Raw genomic sequence first — 17967 nt, forward strand, 5'->3', positions numbered from 1 at the left:
ATAGAAGTCAGTGAAGTATTTGATGACACAATGTTTTGTATATTAGAAGTATGTTACCTAAATTTTCTCACCACTGATTTACTTTTGAAGAATCTCCAAAATAGGTAAAAATTTCAAAAAACTATTTCCAAATCAGCACAGGAAAAAAAATACATAATCTATGGCCTATTAGAACAAAATTATTACCATTTAAATCATTTCCCAAACTTAGTCAATTATCTAATATTCAAGATGTTTAAATACTGATGCAATAACCACGAGTCCTACTAAATGAACAGGTTTATACCTAATAAAATCATTTGTATTTACCTTTTTCTTAACCACCAGTATTTAAAAATTCTCTACTGGTAACAACTGAAAATAGCATATAAGGCCAGGTACCTGGCTCACGCCTGTAATCCCAGCACTTTGGAAGGCCGGGAGGCCAAGAAGGGCTGATCACCTGAGGTCAGGAGTTCAAGACCAGCCTGGCCAACATGGTGAAACCCTGTCTATACTAAAATTACAAAAATTAGCCAGGCATGATGGCATATGCCTGTAATCCCACCTACTGGGGAGGCTGAGGCAGGAGAATCGCTTGAACCCAGGAGGCAGAGGTTGCAGTGATCCGAGATCACGCCACTGCACTCCAGCCTGGGCAACAGAGCAAGACTCTATGTCAAATAAAAATAATAATAATAATAAAATAAAGAAAATAGCATATATACAGGTACTTACCCCCATATTCCTTTGGGTGTTTAAGATCTTAAACAACTGTGACCCTCTAGTTTTATAATTTATGTATCTGTTCTGAAGTTTCCTTTAATTATGTTGGGATAAAAATGCAAACACTAAAATTCTCTCCAGTTCTACTTTACAAAAAGGTTCTAGACTTAAAAGAAGAAGCATCATGCTCCTGTAAACAGAAATATCTCTTAGTACCTCAAACTAGCTAGGTCTCAAGTTAAACTCATAACCTCCCCGTGCCATTCCCACAATCTTCCTCCAGCATCACCTACCTCAATAAAGGACGCAACCATCCAGCCTTGACACCTTCTCACACCATCCCCTTAATCCCCATCAGTGATCACGTCTTATTGATTTCCCCTCTAAACTGTTCACACAAATTTGATCTTTTTAAAACACAGATCCTTACTAGAGTCTTGCATTCCACTGCTTCAAACCCTCCCATGGCTGCCTATTTCTTCTGGATTAAAACAAACACCTTTATCAAAGTCTTCAAGGCCCCTTACCACTTCTTCCACTACATCCCTTACTACTCACTCCCTATACTCCAGCCACTCTGGTCTTCTTTCAGTTCCCTAACATTCTACACTCTTCCCTGCCCCAGAGCCTTAGCAGCATGCTGCCCAAGTGGAAAAACGCTCCATCCTGACAACACGTTATTCTCTTCCAGGGTACCACATTCTCTCTTTTTTCCCCCTTGCCCCAATTCTGCTTCTTTTCAGTCTCCCTCACTGACGCCACCTCCTCTGCTTGACCTCTTGCTCACTGCGCCTAAGCTCCATATTAGGCTATCTCCTCTTTCCTACATACACATTTCCCTTAACTCCTATGACTTTAGATAGCATCTATATGCTGATTACTCCCTGCTATGGACTGCACTGTGTCCTTTCGAAAAGTCCTATGTTGAAGCCCTAACCCTGATGTAACTGTATATGGAAGCAGGGCCTTTGAAGAGGTAATTAAGGTTAAGTGAGGTCATAAGGGTGGGGTCCTAATCCAACAGGACTGGTGTCCTTATAAGAGGAGGAAGAAATACCAGGGATGCATGTGAACAGAGAAAAGGCCATATGAGGACAGAGCAAGAAGGCAGCGGTTTATAAGCCATGGAGAGAGGGCTCAAGAGAACCATCTGCTGATACCTTGATCTCAGTCTTTTAGTCTCTAGAACTGTGAGAAAAAAAATTTCAGCAGTTTAAGCCACCAAGTTTGTGGTATTTTGTTATGCAGCCCCAGAAGCATAATATACTACAAAATCAGTCACACCTTTTCCCTTGAATACCGAACTCTTAAATCTGCCACCTAAACAGAACCACATGGATAATAAGTATCTCACATTTAACATGGCAAAAGTACAACTATTAATTCACAAACCTCCAACTACCCTGCTCCTTCCCTAATCAGCCTCATCCATCAAGTAGCACAAGCTAAATACCTTGGAGTTACTCCTGATTCATTATACCAGCAAGTCAGTTAAGCCCATGTTTCAAATCTATTCACTGTATTCAACTCTATACCTCCACCCTACTCCAAAGCCAAAATCTCTCCAGACTGTGCTGTCCAACAGAACTTTCTACAATGATGAAATCTATAATTTCTGCTGTCCAATAAGATAGTCACTAGCCATATGTAGCTATTAAACACCTGGAATATGGTTGGTGTGAGTGAGGAACTGAATTTGTTTTTTTTTAATTTAATTAATGTATATTAAAATTTTAAAAGCCACTTGTGGCTAGTGGCTATACAGTATTGGACAATATAGCTCTAGACTAATGTAATAACCCATTATCCAATCTCACTGCTTCTACTCTGCAACCCCTACAATCCATTATCCTCAAAGCAGCCAGAATCATGGTACTAAAATACAAACTAGATTATGTCATTGCCTGTTTTATACTCTTCCACAAATTCCCATATTTAGGTTTAAATCTTAACTCCTCACCAGAGGCCCCCATGTACCCTTTTGAGAGCATGTTACATCACTCCTGCCCTCGATTCAGACACAGATTGCCTCCATTTTGTTCCTTTAACAGGCCAAGTTCATTCTTACCTAAGGGTCTTGAGCTAACTTTTCTCAATGCCACAATATTCTTCTCTCAGTTCTTCATGCAGCTGACTCTTGTCATTCAAATCTCAGCTTAAAGGACAACTCCACTGAGAGCATCTTTAATCATCCAATTTAAAGTAGCTATCTGGGAAACTTACACTTTGGACATGATAGAGTAACAGGAACCAGACTTATCCCCCTACCTGAAACAACTATAAAAACAAACAAAATATATGGATCAATAGTGTTTTCAACACACTGAACATCAAGCAGTAAGAAAAGTGTTCTCTGAATATCAGAAAACAAACAAGGTAAATCCTAGAACAGCTCCAACTTCATGCCTTGAGTGAGTTCCCAGGCCCAGTATAGTCCCTCATTTGAGAAGATGAAGCTAAGAGTCTAGGGAAACCAAGAGAGCTAGAATTCCCAGAACAGAGTACCAGAGTGGAGAGAGCTGCAGAGAGAAAGCCCTGGAGATCTGCAGGGTGTCTCTTTTAAGTACTTAGCTTACGAACGGACTGTGTGTGTGTGTGTGTGTGTGTGTGTGTGTGTGTGTGTGAAGAAACTACATGATTAGTCAGTTTTCACACTGCCCAAGACTGAGTAATTTGTAAAGGAAAGAGGTTTAATCGACTCATAGTTCCACATGGCTAAGGAGGCCTCAGGAAACTTACAATCATAGCAGAAGGCAAAGCAAGCTTGGATCTTCTCACATGGCAGCAGGAGTGAAAAGAGTGAGGAGCAAAGCGGGAAGAGTCCCTTATGAAACCATCAGCTCTCGTAAGAACTCACTACCACGAGAACAGCAAGGGAGAAACTGCCTCCATGATCCAATCACCTCCTACCACATCTCTCCCTGGACACGTAGGGATTACGGGGATTACAATTCAAGATGAGATTTGGGTGAGGACACAACGCCTAACCATACCACTACATGAGACTAAGGAAAGAAACACAGAAAATGATTACAGAGAACCATACTGGGAACCCACGACAGGACTAAAAACAGCATGTTCCCCACCACCTGAACTAGAAAAAACTCATGATTGATGTCATGGGGCACTGCACAGAACACAAAGAAAGATCTTGCCTCAGTAGTGGGAAATAGCCCAAGTTGGAGCATTGCTCCAATCCTACAAAAAAATATTAATAATAAATCTTATAACACTTGAAAATATTAAGATGTTTCCCAGGAATTTAAATTCATCTCAGAAGAAATCTCAAAAATACTTAAAAGAATACAAAACTATCCAGCACCCAACAAAGTTTACAATATCTATAATTCGATAAAAAATTATGAGCTACCTAAAGATGCAGGAAAATACTAACCATAAAGAGGTGATTTTAAAAAAGAGAACTGACATAAATATAAAAACTAGCAGAAAAAAACATTAACACAGTTATCACAAACATAACCTATATAACCAAGAAGTTAAATAGAGACACAGAGCCGGGCGCGGTGGCTCAAGCCTGTAATCCCAGCACTTTGGGAGGCCGAGACGGGCGGATCACGAGGTCAGGAGATCAAGACCATCCTGGCTAACACGGTGAAACCCCGTCTCTACTAAAAAATACAAAAATCTAGCCGGGCGAGGTGGCAGGCGCCTGTAGTCCCAGCTACTCAGGAGGCTGAGGCAGGAGAATGGCGTAAACCCGGGAGGCGGAGCTTGCAGTGAGCTGAGATCTGGCCACTGCACTCCAGCCTGGGTGACAGAGCGAGACTCCGTCTCAAAAAAAAAAAAAAAGAACCAAATCATACTTCTAGAGATGAAAACTGAAATGAATGTATAAGCTGAAAAATACCTGGATGAGATTAAGGGCAGATTAGATCTTGTAGAAGAAAAAATTAATGAACTTAAGGACATAGGAACAGAAACTATCTAAAATGAAATAGAGAAAAAAAATTTTTTAATGAACAAAGCATAAGTGAGCCTTACAGAAGTATGACCAGAATTCCTGAAAAGGGAATGGGTGGAAGAAAAATATTTGCAGAAATAATGGCAAAAATTTTTCCAAATTTGACAGAAATTATAAACCTAAGTAGCTCAACAACCATAAGCATTAGAAATATAAAGAACACCAAAGCACGTCATAATCAAATGGCCTGAAACATGTGATCAAGAGAAAATCTTAAGAGCAGCCAGAGAAAATAAAAAGACACAGGAACAAAAATAAAGAAGAGAAAAGACTTTTTGTAGGAAATTAAATGAGAACACAGTGTAGTAACATCTTTAAATTACTGAAATTAAAAACCAGAGTAGAATCAAATTCCATACCCACATCTTATACAAGTGAACTCAGGTTTCACCTGAGGAAATGAAAGAAGAGCAAACAAAATCTAAAATAAGCAGAAAAAAAGGAGGAACGAATACTGGAGCAGAAATCAGCAAAATAAAAAATAAATGAAAACAAAAATCTGTTTTTTTAAGATCAATAAAATTAATAAACCTCTAACTAGATTGATCAGGGAAAAAAAGAGAAGACACAATGACCAATATCAAGAATAAGAGAGCCAGAAATCTCTACAGAGTCTACAGATATTAAAAAGATAATAAGGGAATATTATTGTCTTAGTCCATTTTGTGTTGCTATGACAGAATACCACAGACTGGGGTAATTTAGAGAAAAAAATTATTTGTCACAGTTCTGGAGGCTGGGAAGTCCAATATCATGGTGCCAACATCACACGAGGGCCTTCTTGGTGCATCATCCCATGGCAAAAGGCAAGGGTGAGACAGGACAAGAGAGCAGGCGGAAAGGGGGCTGAAGTCATCCCTGTACCGGGAACCAACCTGCAAAAACTGGAAGAGCCCTCATGACCCACTCACCTCTTAGTGGTCCCAACTCTCAACACTGCTGAGTTGGGAATTAAGTTTCCAAGACGTGAACTTCAGGGGATATATACAAAAAAGCAATTATGAACAACTTTATGATAACAAATTGACAAATTCCTTGAAAGGCCCTGATATGGTTTGGCTCTGTGTCCCCACTCAAATCTCATGTTGAACTGTAATCCTCAGTGTTGGATGAGGGGCTTAGTGGAAGGTGATTGGGTCATGGGGGCAGATGTCCCCCTTGTTGTTCTCATAATAGTGAGTTCTCATGATATCTGGTTGTTTTAAAGTGTGCAGTACTTCTCCCTTCACTCTCCTGCCAGCCACGTGAAGATGCACTTGCTTCCCCTTCATCTTTGGTCATGACTGTAAGTTTCTGGAGACCTTCCCAGTCATGCTTCCTGTACAGCCTGTGGAACTGTGAGCCAATTAAACCTCTTTTCTTTATAAATTACCCAGTCTCAGGTAGCTCTCTATAGCAATGTGAGAATGGACTAATACAGAAAACTGGTACCAGAGAAGTAGGGCATTGCTATAAAGGTAACTGAAAATGTAGAAGTGACTTGGGAACTAGGCAACAAGCAGAGATTGGAAGACGTTGCCTCTTCACTCTGCTGTTTTCTTTGCTATGCTTCTAGAAGCATTTTACATGATGTAATTCTACTTGGCTGTGCACAGGCCTTGGGAGCCACCCCTTGCATCAGTGTAGACTGGATTTTGGATGGATTCAAAGGAAATTGTGTATTTTTGTTTTTGTTGCCTGAGCTTTTGGGGTCAAAGCAAAAAAATTATTGCCCAGATTAATGTCATATCATTTTCCCATATGTTTTCTTCTAGTGGTTTTGCAGTTTCAGGTTGTATGACTACATCTTTAATCCATTTGAGTTTTTTATTAAATATAATATGACGTATGGGTCTAATTTCATTTTTCTGCACATGGATATCCAGTTTTTCTGACATCATTTATTGAAGAAACTGTCCTTTCACCATTATGTATTCTTCGCATCTTTCTTAAAAATCACTTGACTGCAAATATATGGATTTGTCTCTGAGCTTGCTATTCTTTTCCAGTAGTCTATGTATCCATCTTTATTCCAGTACTATGCTATTTTGATCACTAAAGCTTTGCAATAGTGTTGAAGTCAGTACAAAGTCTCTAGCTTTGTTCTTTTTGCTCAAGATTACCTTAGTTATCTGCAGTCTTTTTTTTGGTTCCATATGAATTTTAGAATTGTTTTTTCTATTTTTTTGAAGACTGACATTGGGATTTTGATAGAGATTACACTGAATCTGTAGATCACTTTGGGTAGTATGAACATTTTAAAATATTCTTCCAATCCATGAACATGGAATATATCTTTTTATTTATTTGTGTCTTCAATTTTTTTCATCAAAGTTTTGTAGTTTTCAGTATACAGATATGTGTGTGTGTGTGTGTGTGTGTGTGTGTGTATGTGTGTGTTTGTATGTGTCTGACATGGTCTGGCTGTATTGCCCAGGCTACAGTGCAGTGGCATGATCTCAGCTCACTGCAGCCTCTGCTTCCAGGGCTCAAACCATCCTTTTACCTCCACCTCCTGAGCAGCTGGGACCACAGGCGCACGTCACCACACCCAGCTACTTTTTGTTATTTTTGTAGAGATGGAGTTTTGCCATACAGATTTTACCTCCTTGGTTACATTTATTTCTAAGTATTTTATTATTTTTGATGTTTTTGTAAATGAAATTGTTTTCTTATTTTTCAAATAGTTTGCTGTTAGTGTATAGAAATGCTGATTTTTATGTGTTGATTTTATATCCTACAGCTTTACTATATTTATTTATTAGTTCAAACAGATTTTTGTTGGAGCTGTTAGAGTTTTCTACATATATATATAAGAGCATGTCATCAGCAGTGACAGTTTCACCTCTGCTTCTCCTGTTTGGATGCCTTTTATTTCCTTCTCTTGCCTAATTGCTCTGGCAAGGACTTTCAATACAGTATTGAATAGAAACAATGAGAGCAGGAATCACTGTCTTGTTCCTGATCTTAAATGAAAAACATATACCTTAATATATAACTTAATTGGTAAAAGATTAAATGCTTTCCCCTAAAATCAGAAACAAGGAAAAAATGTCCACTCTCACCACTTATATTCAACACTGTATTGGAAGTTCTATTCTACGCAACAGGGCAAGAGAAAGAAATAAAAGGTATCCAGATTAGAAAGGAGAAAGTAAAACTGCTCTTACTTGTAAATGACATAATTGTCTCTTTAGGAATTCCAGTACAGTAGAATCGAATTCTATTCAGTTCTAAAGCAACTAAAACTAATAAGTGAGTTTAATAAGTCTGCATGATAAAGGTAAATACAAAAATCAACTATTTCTACAGACTGGTAACTAACAATTAGAACTGAAAGTTTTTTCAAAAATATCATTAATATGAAATACTTATGGATAAATATGACAAAAGATAAGACCTATAAACTGAAAACTAAAAATCCATGCTCAGAGAAATTAAAGACCACTTACATAAATGGAGAAATATATCTTGATCACAGGTCTGAAAAGACTCGATAATGTTAAGATGTCAATTCTCTCTAAATTCACCTACAGGCTTTTTTGTTGAAATTGACAAGTAACTCTAAAATACATATAGAAATATAAAGAACCTATACAGCCAAAGCAACTTGGTGAGATACAAAGAACAAAGGTGGAACATTATCACCACCTGATTTTAAGACTTACTATAAAGCAACACTAACCAAGACAATATGGTGTTAACACCATGATTGAAATCTACAGACAACTATAACAAAGCTACACAGACAATTCAGTGGCAAAACAATACTCTTTCAACAGCTGGTACTGGAATGATTGTATTTCCATATACGAAATAAACTTTGACTTATACAGATGATCCATACCCCTCACCATGTACAAAAATTAACTCAAAAGTGTCATACGAGAGTTTTGATCACAACTCAAAACTGCACAGATCTAAAGGCAAAAATATATTCCCTTAATGATATTTTACCTATAGTGTTAATGTTTGATTTATAGTGTGTTAATGTCTCCTTTAATGTTCTCAGTTTTGTGTTTTCAGATACAATTATTGAGCTAATACTGACTTCTAATTATCTTCCTATTTAATTTCTTTTTTAAAATCCTTTCATTGTTGTATCTCACACAAGATTCCTCAATTCCTTCAACAACAGTAAACTCTGAAACGTATCAAAAGAAGATGATGCTAAAAGTAATTATTAAAAAAATTCTGGTTGTTTACCTATTGCTGTTTCTGGCATAGCAAAAAGACACTTTTCTGTAGCCACTCGAAATTGCCCATGGACTGAGAGACCAACTCCCTAGAGAAAAAAGGCAAAAAAAGAAAGAGAGGGATTAAAAACATTGTTAAAAAGCAAGCAAATTCACAAACTTACAAACATTGCAAAGCAAGTAAATTATCTTTATACTCCACAGGAACTTGCTTCAGGGGATAGGTTGTCCCCACCTCCTTCAATTAACTTTGAATTCCACGAATAGCACATGACTATATTCCCCTTTATTAAACATTTACACATGAAGTCTGACCACACCCCTATCCTAGTCTGGTCATTCTCTTCCTCCACAGAGACATATAGCTATTATCAATTTGGTAAGTAACCCACAGATTTTTTTCCCTATGTATTTCTTATATTTGAACAAATGTATATACTTATCTGATACATATTTTATATATAATAATATATACAACTATACATATATAAAAGTCACACTCTATTCCATGGCCTGCAAGGCTCTATATCACCTGGCCTGGCCTAACTCTTTGACTTTATCTCCCATCACTCTTCCCGCACTCATTCCACTAGCCATGGGGGCTTCATGCCATTCCTCCAAAATTTTAAGCTTTTACAATTTCAATTAATCATAAAACTTCTAAGGTAAGAAGACATACTAGAGAAAGCCACTGCCTGCTCAATCACTGTTTTTTCTCTAAGGGAATCTGCTCTGCCCAGAGACTTTTTTTTCCTTTCCCCAGGAGGGGCTCAACTAGGGATGGGCAATGGACCCAAGGGCAGCCAATGGAGACTAACCAGAATTCAGAGGCCTGGGGCGCAAAGGGGCAGGGGTGAATTAGACAAGGTTCTTACTCCTACGTACTTAAACTAAAACACAGTGCGCAGTTGTCAGCTGATGACAGGCAGTGAAGCTTAAAGGTCATCTGACATTTGAGTTAAAGATGACATGATAGCCAAGTAAAAGCTGTTATTATAAGCTGTAGAGACCAAAAAAAAAAAAAAAAAAAACCCTGAGAATGCTGCAGTCTGTACAAGACAGAAGACAAAACAAACACATAAAAAGAAGCAGAGATAGAAAAATAAACACACAACTTAAATTTGCCTTAAGCCCACACCTGCAGTCCAATTTTCAGGAACATAAGCAATGCTTATGGTCCCTGAACTTGTCTAATAACCGCCCCATTCTCTTTTGTGGATCTTTTTGAGTGAGTCTCTGTTCTTTCCAACTGAAATGTCTCTTCACCACATTTTCAGTTAGAACTAGACCTAGATCCTGTCATCAGCAACACACAACATAAGTATTTGGGCCCCCAGCATATATTCACTGAAATACTGTCCTGTGCTTTCCCTCACAACACAACCTCCTAACACTGCTGTCCCTGACTAGCCATTCCCATCACATCTTCTGGAATCTTCATTCCTTTACAAAAGAACAACCTAACAGACCAAATTCTCTACAGAGGGCCCTCTCCACCTCCTGAACTCTATGGAAAAAGAAACTTAAAAGCCCCATATTACTTCACATAGAAACTGCAGATCCATGCAGGGTATCTGATCCATTGATTCCATTCGTTATCTTGTATTACATAGTATGTTTTGTTTCAACACTGGCTGATAATAGTGAATTAAAGAAAAGATATCAAGATTTGAGTAAAAAGTTATTAATGAAAAACTATCAGAATAAGAGACCACGGACAAAAGTATCATTAAGAGCCAATTTTAAAGTCTTTCAATAAAGATGAAGGTTCAGAATAGTCAAGCCACTTCATTTGAAGATACTAGGAATACGCTGAACCATTTCAAATGTAAAACCCTAATGGCAGATTCATAACTAATTTTTCTATCTTACATCAAAGAATCTATTATAGGTTACTTGTAAGCAGTCCCCCTTAACTTCTGAAATTTGATTTTACATTTTATTTGACCATTAATCTTAGCTGATACTCCTTTGCTAGATTAAAAAGGCTCCAAAGTCTTCAAGTTTTATTGTATTAGCTAATTTTTATACAGATTCATTCTCCAAATATAATACTTTATTCCAATTCCTACTCTCCCCAAATACTCTCCCCCAAACCTACCAAACCCGGTAGTCAAATCTCATTTTTCATCAAGCTGACCACTAGCTAAATAACTCAGAAATAATTGACAGTTGCTCATTCCTACTTTATGAAATGCTTTACTGGGTTTTGAGATGCCATATATTCCCGTTTTAAAATCTAACTCATTAGTTGTTCTTTCATTTCTCCCTGATATCAAAGTGTTGATCTGCCACAATAATTAGATGCCATCTTTCTACTCCACTTCACTCTACCCCACTGAACTCTGTCCTGTCTACATTCATTCCCTAGGAGATCTCTTCCAGCCCTAGGATTTTAAGCACCACCTAAAACACTAATAAATTATTTCCCCATCCCTGATTTCTCTACTCAGCTATTTAACATCTCATCTTGAATGTCTAATAAGTACCTCAACCTTCACACATCAAAAGTAAATCTCTTGATTTCTCCTTAAGTGTGCTCCTCCCTCTGTCTTCATCTCAGCAAATAGCACCACAATTTACCAAGCCGCTCAGGTCAAACATCTCAGCATTACCTTCTTTCCTTCCTACCCCACAATGTAATCTATGAACTATCCTGAGAGCTCTAACTTCAAAATATATCCTGGACTGGGCCACTTTTCACCATCTACACCATTACAACCCTACTTAAAGCCTTTATCCTTTCTTGCCTGGGCTAGTGTATCTTGATTCTACTCTTGCCACAATCTATCATCTCCATACCAGTCAAAGCACGCTTATTCAAACGTAAAACATATCACGTCCTTCTCCTGCCCAAAAGTCTCCAGTGACTTCCCATCACACTAAAATATTATCATGACTGATATGGTCCCATATGATCTGGTCCCTTTCTACCTCCCTGATTTTATAGTCTACCATTCCCTACTTTCTCACTTTCTCTCCAGTAAGCCACACGGGCTTTCTTTTTTTTTTTTTTTTTTTTTTTTTTTTAACTTTCTTGATGTATAATATCCACTTAAAGGTACACAAACAGTAACAAACAGTAAGTTCGCAAGCATATCGTTTCAATGAGTTAGCCCCAAATGAACACACCCATGTAACCAAAACTCAGATAAAAACTATCAGAAATTGCATTATGTACCCTGTCAGTCACTACACCCTCCATCCTTCAAGTAGCTACTATCTTGACCTCTAACAAAGGATTAGAGCTTTTCCTGGCTTAACTAGATACAAATAGAATCACAGAATACATATTACTATCTGACTTCTTTCAGTCAACATTATGTTTGTGAGATTTTATGCTCTTGCATGTAGCAGTAATTTGTTCTTTTTCACTGCATAGCATCCCTTTGTATGAATAAATAATTTGTTAATCCATTCTAATATGAATGGCTACTTGTGTTGTCTCCAGTTTTTGGCTATTGCAAATAACAATTCAGCGGCCATTCTGCATATGTTTTGGTATATAAGTGCACACATTTTGGTCAGATACGAGTAAAAGTGTCAGGTCAAAGAGTTATTAATCAGCCAGGCATGGTGGCTCACGTCACGCCTGTAATCCCAGCACTTTCGGAGGCCGAGGTGGGCGGGTCACCTGAGATCAGGAGTTCGAGATCAGCCTGGCCAACATGGTGAAACCCTGTCTCTACTAAAACTACAAAAATTAGCCAGGCATGGTGTCATGTGTCTTTAATCCTAGCTACCCGGGAGGCTGAGGCAGGAGAATCGCTTGAATCTGGGAGGTGGAGGTTGCAGTGAGTTGAGATTGCACCACTGCACTCCAGCCTGGAGGATAGAGCAAGACTCCATCTCAAAAAAAAAAAAAAAAAAAAAAAAAAAACACCTATTGACTCATTCAATGTTAAAGTATATCAAAATTTCCTAAGTGGTAGTACCAATTTCTACTCCACCAGCTGTATACGAGTTTGCTGTTCTACATCCTCACCAACACTTCAAGATGTCTTTCACATTTTAGCCATTCTAATGACTATATGTTAATATTTCATTGCAGTTTTAATTTGCATATCCTTGATGATTAATGCAGTTGAGAGCTTTTTCAGGTTTATTAGCTATCTGGGTATCTTTGTGAAATGTCTAACCTTTTGCTGTGAAAAGTCTGTTCTAATCTTTTGCTCTTTTTAACTGGATTTTTGAATTGGTAGAAATTTATATATTCTAGACATGATTCCCTTATCACATGTATACCAAATATGCTTTCAGTCTATGGCTTGCCTTTTCACTCTTTCAAGGACGGCTTGGAATGAATAGAAGTTCTCATTCTTAACACATTACAGTTTGTTCACTTTGCTTATGGTACATTTAGTGTCTTATTTAAGTAATCCCTCCCTAACCCCTGGAACTGAAATTTTCTTTGTGAAAAGGTTTTTAAAGATTTACTTTCATTAACAGTTACGGATTATATAAAAACTTGACCATTTTATCAAAATTTTGAAATATATGAGCATAAAGTTGTACATAACATCCTCTCGTAATCTTTTTTATGGCTATGGGTTTTATAGGGATGTGCTATTTTTCATTTCCAGATTTGTAACACACTCTGCTTTTATCTTTGTCTTTAACAACTTATCACTAAGGATTTATCAGTTTTAATAGTCTATAAAAATAATTTTCAGCTTTGATATTTACTGTTTATTGATTTTAAATTTAATTTTTTTTCTTTGTATTTTGATCATTTCATTGTGATGTCATATAAGGTTACTACTGCTCATGTTGCAAACATTTGGGATTTCCCTGTTATCTTTCTATTACAGATTGCAACCTTAATTCCACTGGGGACAGATAATATATTCTGTAAAACTAATCCTTTAAAATATATTAAGACGAAATCCATGGCCTATTTTGGCAGTGTTTCATACACACATGAAATGAACGTGAATTCTGCAGTTACTGAGTCCATGTTCATTAGGTCAAGCTTATTAAACAATGTTCACTCAAATCACATATGTGCATATGAAATATGTGCATGAAAATATACGTACTCAGTATGTCTTTGTTTTATCTGTTACTGAAAGAAATATGTTTGAATCTTCTCTTTCTTATGATTGTGGTTTTACCTATCTCCCCTTTTAGAGCTTTCCACTTGTTCACAAGATTAGTCATTTTTATTTACTTATTTATTTTGACCCAGAGTCTCACCCTGTCGTCCAGGCTGCAGTGCAGTGGTGTGATCTTTACTCACTGCAACCTCAGTCTCCTGCGCTCAAGTGATTCTCCTGCCTCACCGCCACAGCAGCTGGGACTACAGATGTGCGCTGCCACACCCAGCTAATTTTGGTATTTTTAGTAGAGATGGGATTTCACCATGTTGGCCAGGCTGGTCTCCAACTCCAGGCCTCAGATGATGCACCCACCTCAGCCTCCCAAAGCTCGGATTACAGCCATGAGTCACCGCACCTGGTCACAAAATGAGTCATTTTTATTTTATTTTTATTTTTAATTAATTTATTTTTTTGAGACAGAGTCTTGCTTTGTTGCCCAGGCTGCAGAGCAGTGGCGCAATATCGGCTCACCGCAACCTCCGCCTCCTGTGTTCAAGCAATTCTCCTGCCTCAGTCTTCCAAGTAGCTGGGATTACAGGCGCCCACCACGACACCAGGCTAATTTGTTTATTTTTAGTAGAGACGGGGTTTCGCCATGTTGGCCAGGCTGGTCTCAAACTCCTGACCTCAGGTGACCCAACTGCCTCAGCCGCCCAAAGTGCTGGGATTACAGGCATGAGCCACTGCACCTGGCCAAGACTAGTCATTTTTATTTTTATTATTTTTATTTTTAATTTTTAGAAGACCAATTCTGTCCACAGTGTATGAATGTTCTAGGTGAGGCTGGGGTGATGGGGAGAGTGAGGTGAAGACAGCATCTATAAATCTCATGACTTTGTTGTTGTTTTGTTTCGTTTTTTTGGAGACAGAATCTCCATCAGTCACCCAGGCTGGAGCACAGTGGCGTGACCTCGGCTCACTGCAACCTCTGTGTCCTGGGTTCAAGCGATTCTCCTGCCTCAGCCTCCCAAGTAGCTGGGACTACAGGCGCATGTAACCGTGCCCCGCTATTTTTGGTATTTTTAGTAGAGACGGAGTTTCACCATGTTGGCCAGGCTGATCTCGAACACCTGACCTCAGGTTATCCACCCACCTCGGCCTCCCAAAGGGCTGGGATTACAGGCGTGAGTCACCGCACCCTGCCAAGATTAGTCATTTTAAAATGTTTGAAAATATCATACCAGGAGAGTTATTTCAGATAGGCAAAGGTTTGTTCGTATAGTTTCTCCGTTTTAGTACTAGTGCCATATTGTTCACTATGGAACTCATTAAGTAATTCTGCTTCATATTTAGTTATAAACCAAGGCTTTTCGACAAGTACTTACAAAGTATCTTTCTGCAGTTGATCGATTATAAAGTATTGACTGCACTCAATAATCAATGATCTTAAAATGGTAAAAAGCTGAATAAAGTTTGAAACAGATTAAGCTAAGCCTTATCTTCTAAAGAACCAAAAACGGAAATCTAGGCCTTGCCAAGTCTGGCCCCTAAGGGCTACACCTCAGGAACTAGGATAGCCTAGATTCAAGCCATCATTCTAGGATGACCTAGAATTAAGTCCAGCTTCAAATTCTCTGAAGTCCTGACTAGACTGAGATGATCTGGGACTGCTAGTGCCCTTAGCCTGAACACCTACCAGAAACAAAGGTCCATCTTCTTTAGAAAGAGAATATCATCCTAGGACTCAAAAATATCTGCATTTTAAATACTCAGAAATAACTCAGAAATAATCAGACATATGAGAAAAGACCACAGCTAAAGACACAACAGAAACAGACTCATAGGACATTAAAATTTAAAGGTACTATCTAACCATTCTGCAATTATGGTATGTCCTACCTCAAATAAAAGTTTTTGTCATAAAATGTACGTCACGTGATATTTAAAAAAGTTATACCACTTTCCTCTAGCTGGTGTGGTATGCTATCTTCTTTCTTTTAACCCTTCTGTGCCTTATATTTATCGTGTCCCAAGCACTCTGATAGTCACTGTTTCTTAACTGTGTTATTATTAAACAATCATCTTCACGTAGTAATATAATCTACTATAAAGAATGTTAATATGGACAAGCATAACTAACATTTGAACACAAATGGAAAAAGGATGTGAATGTAGTCAAACTCCTACTCTGTCGCTATAAAAATGACTTCCTATTTAAGTTTTTGGCATCCCTAAAGGCAAAATTTAGGCAACCTAAGATTCTACTTTTTAATGAAGAAACCTAGCTAGATGAGTTTTCAGACTGTTCAATAGGAGAAAAAAGCTGACACAGCTCTATTTTTGGCTTTAAAAGAACATCTCATTAGAATTACTTTAAAAAGACAATTAAATCCACTCAAACATATAAATATGTTAATCTGCAACTAGGAATCAGCACTCACTCCCATATGTCCACATATTACTATTCTAGACAAAAAGCAATTTTTTAAAACTGCTCCTTGTGGAGCAGGGCTAACCCATAGGCAATGTGCCCAGAGTAGCCCAATATTAATTTTCAAGGACTGGTTAATTATAAGTTTGGTTGTAATTTACAAAGACTGGTTTGGTACTGGTACCAAAACAGATATATAGAACAATGGAACAGGACAGAGCCCTCAGAAATAACACCACACATCTAAAACCATCTAATTTTTGACAAACCTTACAAAACAAGCAATGGAGAAAGGATTCCCTATTTAATAAATGGTGCTAGGAAAACTGGTTAACCATGCGCAGAAAACAGAAACTGGACCGCCCTTACACCTTATACAAAAATTAACTTAAGATGGATTAAAGACTTAAACGTAAGACCTAAAACCATAAAAGCCCTAGAAGAAAATCTAGGCAATACCATAAAAGCCCTAGAAGAAAATCTAGGCAATACCATTCAGGACATAGGCATGGGCAAAGACTTCATGACTAAAACACCAAAAGCAATGGCAACAAAAGCCAAAATTGACAAATGGGATCTAATCAAACTAAAGAGCTTCTGCACAGCAAAAGAAACTGTCATCAGTGTGAACAGGCAACCTACAGAGTGGGAGAAAATTTTTGCAAGCTATCCATCTGACAAAGGTCTAATATCCACAATCTACAAGGAACTGAAAACAAATTTACAAGAAAAAAAAAATCAAAAAGTGGGCGAAGGATATGAACAGACACTTCTCAAAAGACAACATTTATGTGGCCAACAAACACATGAACTAAAGTTCATCATAACTGGTCATTAGAGAAATACAAATCAAAACCACAATGAGATACCATCTCACACCAGTTAGAATGGTGATTATTAAGAAGTCAGGAAACAACAGATGCTGGCAAGGCCGGGGAAAAATGGGAACGCTTTACACTGCTGGTGGGAGTGTAAATTAGTGCAACCACTGTGGAAGACAGTTTGGTGATTCCTCAAGGATCTAGAACCAGAAACACCATTTGACCCAGCAATCCCATTACTGGGTATATACCCAAAGGATTATAAATCATTCTGCTATAAAGACACATGCACACATATGTTTACTGCAGCACTATTCACAATAGCAAAGACCTGGAACCAACCTAGATGCCCATCAATGACAGACTGGATAAAGAAAATGTGGCACATTCACACCATGGAAAACTACGCAGCCATAAAAAAAAAAAAAATGAGTTCGTGTCCTTTGCAGGGGCATGGATGAAGCTGGAAGCCACCATTTCCAACAAACTAACACAGGTACAGAAAACCAAACACCATATGTTCTCACTCATAAGTGGGAGTTGAACAATGAGAACACATGGACACAGGGAAGGGATCATCACACACCGGGGCCTGTCAGGAGGTGGGGAGCAAGGGAGATGGAGAGCATTAGGACAAATACCTAATACATGTGGGGCTTAAAACCTAGATGATGGGTTGACAGGTGCAGCAAACCACCATGGGACATGTATACCTGCATGTTCTGCACATGTATCCCAGAACTTAAAGTAAAATAAAAATTTTAAAAAGTACTAGTAAAAATAAATTTAGTTATTATGCCTGTTTTTTTTTTTT

The 17967-nt window shown here is 38.0% G+C and overlaps 1 protein-coding gene across 2 annotated transcripts in view; it reads right to left on the minus strand.

Annotated features, from left to right (window-relative positions):
• The window catches only part of HIBCH (3-hydroxyisobutyryl-CoA hydrolase), a 118573-nt gene that overhangs the window by 46278 nt on the left and 54328 nt on the right, over positions 1–17967 (minus strand). For both annotated transcript variants that reach the window (XM_007965642.3, XM_007965645.3), the window contains one exon: positions 8873–8951. In XM_007965642.3, coding sequence (XP_007963833.1) covers positions 8873–8951 — 79 coding nt within the window. The remainder of the gene's footprint in view (positions 1–8872; positions 8952–17967) is intronic.

The sequence above is a fragment of the Chlorocebus sabaeus genome, chromosome 10 (assembly GCF_047675955.1).
Source record: "Chlorocebus sabaeus isolate Y175 chromosome 10, mChlSab1.0.hap1, whole genome shotgun sequence".
Classification (NCBI taxonomy): Eukaryota; Metazoa; Chordata; class Mammalia; order Primates; family Cercopithecidae; genus Chlorocebus; species Chlorocebus sabaeus.